Genomic DNA, 8,815 nt, shown 5'->3' with positions numbered 1-8,815 from the left:
CTTTCCTTGAGTTAAAATGGAAATACTAACACTCTAGGAAAATGCTGTGATAAAACCAGTTCCTTCTTCGTTTATGTCACTGGGTCTGATGAAGTCATTTAATCCCTACACTTTGATTAGTAGCATGCGGGATAATTCTATTAAAGTCATTGCTTTGGACTTGCTCCTCTTAAATAATCTTTACACAAGTAAATTTAAGATTTAAACTTGGTTATCTCGTTGTAAGACTATTGGGTTCCCTTTAGTAATAATGTGAACTAGGGCTCACATTTTGAAATATTACATGTTATTATTTCCTGAAAGTTTCTAGCAGTTTTATTTATTCATTTTATCCTTTGGTTTCATCTTCTAGCTGGAATGTGGATTTCTTTGTCAACTTCAGCTTTGTGGCTAAATAATTTGCTTCTGGTTTTGTTTCCTTCTCGGTATAGTGAATTTACATGTGTGTATATTTATGTGATAATGCTGGGTAGAAAAATACTACTTTGAAAAAGTATCTTTTTGTAGCAATTTCAGTAGAGCTTTCAGTTGAGCATAGCAATATTTTATGGTGAGATGTGTTCACATAGAAGCTGAGCTTTTGTATGATTTTCCTGAATGACATGTAAAATGAACTCACTTTCTGTTTTGTTTTGGATGCCTAAATCTAATCTGGATCTTATTCTTCACTTCCGGAAAATAGTTGTAAACAAGCACTTATCATTATAAAATATTGAGGCCCTGAACACAGGGAGTTGTATTTTTAAAGTGATTGAAAAGCCAAAATAAGGAAAGACAAAAATAAACATAAAGAAGATAGAATTAGTGTTACTAAATTATGTAGTTTTTAAGTGAGGAAATGTGGGCAAAGGGAAAATGTAGATAGCAAAGGAAGATGGATCCAGAGGCGAATGTACAAGTGAATAGATAACAGAACATTCTGCCCAATCTTGGTGGATATTGGCCAATATGTCGGCTGAAAAAATTATAAATGTTCTACCAAAGACAGAAACTCTAAGAGAACTGGGACAGGGTTCAAGACTACTTGACAAACACTGAAGTCTCACAGAATTGTTTTTTAAATATTTGTGAGAAAGCCAGTGATTATATGTTATGATGTTCTTTTTGGGACAATGTATTTTATGAAAGCTGAATGTACATTGCTAAAACATCATTTAAAGTAAATCTTAAGTTTACTGAGATAAAAATTAAGGGCATTTATGAACTTTTGATGCTAATCAGTTTATCAGTTAGATGTTTTTTGCTTCAGTTCATGGAAATTTTGAGAACATAGGGGAAAAAAAGAGAACTGAGTGATGTTATTTCATCTAATGTCTATTATATTATGTCTATTATAACCTGTGCATGTACAACACAATTTGCTTATCATTATTTAAAACGTTATTTTATATACAAATATATTTTAATTAGAAAGGTGGTTTTTATAATTTTACCATTATTTTGCTAGACATTTTAATCTAAACTAGTTTTCTTTAAAATGTGCTTTCAATTGAGTATCTCTATCACGGAAAAATCTAATATAAAAATCTTTAAGTATGGCACTAGAATTTCTACATCTTAACTTCTTACCCTCTAAAATATTGTTTTGCTTGATTTTTCTCAAAACCAGTGAACTAACATAGCTAGCCCCGTATCATTTATTGTTTAAGAACATTGGATTCTGCACGAGGCCTTGAGAAAAAATGAATATTATCTATTCAGACTGTGACATCTTTCTATTTTTTTAATCTCATGAAGGCTTACTGGAATAGAAATCAAAGACTTCGGGCGGAGTTGGAGAAACGGGGTTGCCTTTCATTCAGTCATCCATGCTATTCGGCCAGAGCTGGTGGACTTGGAGAGGGTGAGAGGAAGGTCCAACCGAGAAAACCTGGAGGAGGCTTTCACCATTGCGGAAACGGAGCTGGGGATACCCAGGTTACTAGATCCTGAAGGTACAGTCAACAGCGTTTGCCCAGCTCAGTAGACTTGTATGTTTTACACCCGGAAATTACACATGATTTTCACGACTCTTGATAGGACAGAGAATTTGAAAACAGCACAAATATAAATAATATCTCGCCATATTGATTTTCATTTTGAAAAATATTTACTGCTATAATTGGTAACACACTATAGCTCTGTCGCTCCAAATGACACTTTGATATCGTGGCTCTATATTTGGGGGGGAGGGGTCTATATTTGGCCAGATGTAGTTATGCAAGCTGGATAGTCACTTATTAAGTGCCACGTCTGTGTTTTAAATGCGACCCACTCACCGCAATTCTGAAACTTACCTATGTTGTGTGTTTTATTAATTAGGAGAATGCCTGAATAGCCAAATAGTGTCTCAGGGTTTTGATCAATTAACATTGAGATTTCAATGAAACAAGTACTACTTTTCTAAAAGCTCTTAAAATGTCATCTTTATGAATTATACAATTTCTACTCTGTATGATTCAGACTACATTTGTACCCCCAGAAATATTTCTAAGTATCAATTATGTTTTTCTTCTGCCTTTAGTATAGTATCTTTGGTAAATTGGCTAGATTTCAAAGCTTGTATCATTATAATCTAATTAACATAAATTAATTTGGTTTTGGTTTTTCCAGACGTTGATGTGGATAAACCAGATGAGAAGTCTATCATGACCTATGTAGCCCAGTTTCTGAAACACTATCCTGACGTCCACAATGCAGGCACTGATGGGCTAGAGAATGATGTACGTACTGGCTTTTCTTTAAGTCATGCTATGCACTCAAAGACAGTAACTCAGATGCTTATGTAAGCATGCTGTTTCCAAAAAGTTAAATTGTAATGCATATTTATATTGAGCAACTGAGTAAAGAATAGATATCACCGATTTGGGAGGTGATCGGAGGGAAAGACTTCTCTGATTTGTATGTTGGCTATGACAGAAAAGGCAACATTAAGTGCTGGAAATGTAACACTGATAAGTTAAAATTGAGGAAAGATATTGGTGTTGGGAAACACTGTTTTAGTAATTTAAGGATGGAAGACATTTCGTATCCATCTCATCATTTGTGCATCCTGATCTTGAATCCACTGTTCTATTCAATCTGATGAAAACTAATTTTGACTTTTAGACTTTATTATATAAATTACTGTTCACATCACACAGGGCAAATCTGTAAAAGTTCTAATTATTCACCATGGTTAGATTTTTTTAGCCTTTCAATAGTTTAAATAACATTTACATATTTTCATACTGCTCACATGACATATGCTTATTGTAATAATTAAAAACAAAATTTGAAAAAAAGAAATTATCTCTGTTTGACATTCTACAGAGAATGTATTCTAGAAAATCATTTAATGTGTTAGTGTGATATCCAAACATTTCTCTATGTATTTATAGGCACATATAATATTTTAACAAAAATAGAATCACAGTATACATACAATTTTAAATTTGCTTTTCATTGTACAAAACTTTTCAATGTCATTCTCTCTAGGTCTTCTTATATATGTATAGTAATTTATTTATTCAATTTTAATTTTTGGAAATTTTTGATTTTTTGCTGATATTAGCAATGCTTTTGTGAACAATTTTTCAATAAAGCATTGTTTTATAGTTCTGTCTTAGAGATGTACCTCCCAGGCTAAAGACTAACAGATTTTTAATGCTTTTTGAAACTTTTTTCTTTTCAAATCCCTTGTAGGAAAATTATCCCATTTTATACTTTAGCTAGTTCACCAGAAAGCTTTTCTCAGGCTTTAACAACAATGGATATTACCGTTTTCCTAATTTGTTAAAGGTAGTATTTTTTTATTATGGATAATTTATTATAAGGCAAAACGACACCAGGGAAAGTAACAAATGGAATTTTCAAAATGTGTTAAAAACAATCCCTCTGCCTTTATTGCTTAAATCTCATCGAGAGTTTTCAGAGCAGTTTGAGAACACGATGAAGAGCAACAGCAAAAACAAAAGAACAAAATAAAATAGGTTTTCGGAATAAACTCAGAAACAGGGAAAAGGCCAGGGGAACGTAGCCCAAACTTTTCAAATAGGAAAAGGCGTTGCACTAACAGAAATCAGTGACTTCATAAGAGAATTAAGCAGAACCCTGTCCCTGGTTGCTTGGATGAAGTTAATCCGGCATTTGATAGAACTATAGTAGTTTCTTAAAAACTACAGATTCAGGAAACCTCTTTTGTTCCTCGCCAGGATTCGGGCAGAAGCATGGACCACCTGAGTGACTAACTTACCTATGGCTAGCAGAGTAACTGTCCCTACGGACCATCCCCGGAGGCCAAAGCTCAGACTCTGCAAATCCCAGCATAGACCTCCAGTCACATGCTGAGGGCCCTGGGAGATCTCTGGGTTTCTGAGACTATAATCAGGCAGGGGTGCTGCTATGTAAATGAGAAACTCTAAGAAAGCACTTTAGACAACACCGCCTCCAGAAAAGCAGCTTCCCCTCTGATTTTCAAATCTAATGTCTTCATGTTACCCAATTGGATTTATTTCTGATCTGGTTTTAGAGTTCGTAGTATTTTAATTTCTGACATTAATCATCTCTCTGGACGAGTAAATTTGGTGGCTGGGAAGTCTGAGGAACAAAAGGGGGTGCTTTCCTGCTGCTCACGAACAGGAATTTATTTATTTATTTATTTATTTATTTATTTTTATTTATTTTTTTATTTTTTTTATTTTTATTTTTTAATTGCTTAAAGTATTACAAAGGGTATTACATATGTGTCTTTTTTCCCCCCCCTGCCCTTGACGAACAGGAATTTAAAACAAAAACCCTTAGAGACTTGAAATACACACACACACACACACACACACACACACACACGCCTGGCATAAACTTGTTAATGTACTTTACTAAAGAGACTTTATTTCCCTGAGATCATTCTCACTATCTGAAAAAAAAGTTCTGATTGTTCTTTTAAAAATACCCTCTGTCCCTTCCCTAAAAAGTGGATGCGAATGATTTCTACAGGGTTATTTCAAAAATTAATTTTGAGAAAAATATATTTTAAACTTTGCCCCTTTTTAATGTGGCATTTGTGAAGTTGGGTATAACCACCTAAAATGATTACTTTGAGTAGAAAAATGTATATTTTCATGATGTAAAGTCATTTAATGAAGCTAAATGACCTCCTAATTGTGCCTCATGAACCATGAAGATTTTATAGACTATCCCTGTGGGGGCTATTGATGCCATCACTTCAAACACTCAGTACTTGTCTACGCAAGTCTTAGTAAATAGTGCTTTTTTAAAATTAATTTTTAAAATATTGGCATCAATATATCTACCAGGCTTCCATTTTTAGTGTAATTGATTTCTATGTCCTCTTTATGAATTTATTTAAATAATCTTATTTAAATTAGATACCATTTTAAATGAAATTTTCTTTCTTGGAATATACACAATAATTTTCTACCTCAATCAATAAAACAGATAAAGAAACTTTTAGCTAAAGATATTCCTTGGATAATCAGTACTCAATGGTAAATTTTTAAAAAAATAGTCCTATTGATCCATGTGTCTCACCAATTAAATATTCAGTTGTTTATCACTTATTCCTTCTCTCATTGCAACAAATATTACTGGCTGCTTTCAGAAGCACAGCATAGCCTTAATTGTTGATATAGAGACAGAGAGAGATGCATACTCTGATCATATTTTTAGAGAGAAAAAATAAATAAATCCACGCACCTATTCTTGACATTGTTCTTTTTTATTTATTATTATTTTTTATTGATTTCAAAGAGGAAGGGAGAGAGAAACAGAAACATCAACAATGAGAATCATTGATTGGCTGCCTCTTGCACACCCCGCACTGAGGATCGAGCCTACAACCCGGCCTGTGCCCTGATGGGGAAGCGAACCATGACCTCCAGGTTTACAGTTGACGCTCAACCGCTGAGCCATGCTGATCGAGCCTACAACCCGGCCTGTGCCCTGATGGTGAAGCGAACCATGACTTCCAGGTTTACAGTTGACGCTCAACCACTGAGCCATGCCGGCCAGGCTACATTATTCTTTTAAAAGGTTTAAAATTTCAAAATGCATTTATAAAAGACATTTATAAAATGCATATATTGCCATATATGACTATTACAAATTAAAATGAAAATATCAAATGCCAGAATACTATATTGCCTTATTGAATTCAAACATTTGATACTTCAAAAGTTATGAAAACAAAACAAAAACACACAAAAAAACTTATGAAACCCTAGCCGGTTTGGCTCAGTGGATAGAGCGTCAGCCTGTGAACTGAAAGGTCCCAGGTTCAATTCAGGTCAAGGGCACATGCCCGGGTTGTGGGCTCAATCCCCTGTAGGGGATGTGCAGGAGGCAGCCAATTCATGATTCTCTCTCATCATGGATGTTTCTATCTCTCTCTCCCTCTTCCTTCCTCTCTGAAATCAATAAAAATATATTTTTAAAAAACTATGAAAAACATCTTAAAGTAACTATACCCTTAAAATTACTATCTATTTATTTATAGACAAATGCTTCCCCATTGTTCTTTTCTTGTTTCCTATATAATTTTGTCCCTGATTTTTATTACGTTCCTATATATTATCTTTTCATATTGTTAGGAAATATTTCCAGATTTCCTACTTTTTGCAAATTCTATCCAAAATCTTAAGGTAAGATTTAAGTAATCTTGAATTAGTGACTTCTTTCAAGCATCCTCCATTCCATAGTTAGTTAGCCATTCTTTTGCATGTATTTGCTTTTATATACACGTTTCTTTTAATACCTTAATTCTGTTGTTTTCTTTTCCTTTCTATTAGAACAAATAACACATGTACTTATTGTAGAATGTTAATTACAGTCTAAGCCACTCCCATGGATTTTTCCACTAATCTTTAAATATATAATGACATCAATTAATGCCTCTTGAATAACACTTAATAGCACTAATAAAAACGAAACCTTACAGTGATAATATTTGTTTTTATTATATTTGAAATGGAAAATAAAATTAAAGACTTTTTTATATTTTAAATAATTAAGAAGGAAGTCATTACTTGAAATAGGTAAGTATTCAGTTAATTTATAATCCTGAGTGAATCGCATCTCTTCTGCCCAATATTGGGTCACATGGTTTAGTAAAGTTCACACGGTATGGTAAAATTTTCTTGCTGGGAATACACCCAATATACTTTTCTACTTCTACCATTCCCTTTAAGACATTCCCTTTTTGTAAACATTTTCTTAATTACATTAGTGTGTGTGTGTGTTATTGAGAGAAAAAATAGAGATAATTTTAGTATTCAAATAAAATTAATGTACTTTTACAGAATTCACTCTTGATTTTTATCTCCAATAAGGCGTGATGGTGGGGAGAGAGAAGAGTTTTCAGAGATAACTGAATGATTGAATATTACGTCTACTCTAGGATCAATCTGGTATTAATCAGCAATTAAATGCACAGTTACTAATAAAATTATAACATCTGCTGGTTCCTAGAGAGAAGACAGGCTAATGCTGAAGGAAACAAAAGTTTGGATAGAGCAATTCGAAAGAGATTTGACAAGGGCACAGATGATAGAAGCAAACTTGCAGGATAAATATCAGGTAATGCATGAAAAAGAGACTTCAGTTTTTAAAAGCTTTGCATGAGTAAGATTCATATATGTCATTTAATCTATGTTTAATATTTCAAGTGATATGAATGAAAAAAGTCCATAAAGAAATCATGCGCATTATCTTGCTTGCATGTGATTTAATAATTGTGTTTCTACATAAATAAGTGGTTTGAATTGTGTGTGTCCACATTGTGTACACAGCTCTGAGGCTATGTGACTTTTCCAGAACTCAGAGTCTTATAAATAACCCAGAACACAAATACCTAGTTGTTTTTATAGAAGTCATGATTTTGCAGATGTCACATAACAACAAAAGAAATCCACCAAAAAATGGTTTCAGTACCAAATTATAAAATACTATAGAATAAGCGGAATTGAATACAGGATTGTGCCGCGTGTATTTGGAGTGGGCCCATTAATGGGATCAGTTTCTACAGCCACCTGCCTAGTTCCACACAATTGCATTCAGGTGGAGGCAGGCTGGTAGTTGTTCGCCCCAGTCATGTTACACTGTTATTAACTGGACTTGGCTTCCAATTTCTACCTCCAAGACACAAAATCATGTGACAGGTTTCCCAATGGAATTGTGACTTATTCTATGCAGCATTGGCATTTTCCTCATATTTAAGGTAGTGTTGCATTTTAGTAGCAAAGCTATACTATAGTGCACATTATATTTCAATCATTTGAACTACAAAAAAGGTATCATGATATGAGAGAGTCAACATGGCAAACAATAAAAGATTTATCTATTGCATTAGTGTGTGACTTCATATAACCGTATCTACAAAGTGTGCCTGAATTTAGATGGATGATGCCACGATACAACATTTGATAAAGTTGGCAAAGCGGACAACGTATAGGATATGCTTTATCTATTGCATTAGTGTGTGACTTCATATAACCATATCTACAACGTGTGCCTGAATTTAGATGGATGATGCCACCGATGTGACATTTGATAAAGTTGGCAAAGCAGACAATTTGTAGGATATGCTTTTTTTTTTTTTGCTTTGAAATTCAATGTAATCTTTTCCCCCCAAAATAAAATTTTCTGGGACGAGCTCCATTAAAATAAATAATTACACCAGTCAATGGAGAATAGAAATGCAAGGATGGAGTACATGTTCTTATTTGGTCCATTAGTGAGTTTTAGTGTTAGCATAAACTGTCATAAACGAAATTTCAAGTTGTAAAAGTACCTGTTGCACAGGTGCTATTTTGTAAAAGAGAAACAAGGGATTAGAAAAGCA

At 33.6% G+C, this 8,815-nt stretch overlaps 1 protein-coding gene across 1 annotated transcript in view; it reads left to right on the top strand.

Moving 5' to 3' along the window:
* LOC102762121 (nesprin-1-like) overlaps window positions 1–8,815 on the top strand; it is a 254,153-nt gene that overhangs the window by 97,795 nt on the left and 147,543 nt on the right. Inside the window, exons 8-11 of the mRNA XM_015570483.1 lie at window positions 1,738–1,934; window positions 2,593–2,702; window positions 6,567–6,617; window positions 7,444–7,551. Coding sequence (XP_015425969.1) covers window positions 1,738–1,934; window positions 2,593–2,702; window positions 6,567–6,617; window positions 7,444–7,551 — 466 coding nt within the window. The remainder of the gene's footprint in view (window positions 1–1,737; window positions 1,935–2,592; window positions 2,703–6,566; window positions 6,618–7,443; window positions 7,552–8,815) is intronic.

The sequence above is a fragment of the Myotis davidii genome, unplaced genomic scaffold, assembly GCF_000327345.1.
Source record: "Myotis davidii unplaced genomic scaffold, ASM32734v1 scaffold1427, whole genome shotgun sequence".
In the NCBI taxonomy this organism is placed as follows: Eukaryota; Metazoa; Chordata; class Mammalia; order Chiroptera; family Vespertilionidae; genus Myotis; species Myotis davidii.
The sequence above is the reverse complement of the archived record's forward strand: the minus strand, read 5'-3'. Positions and strand labels throughout refer to the sequence as shown.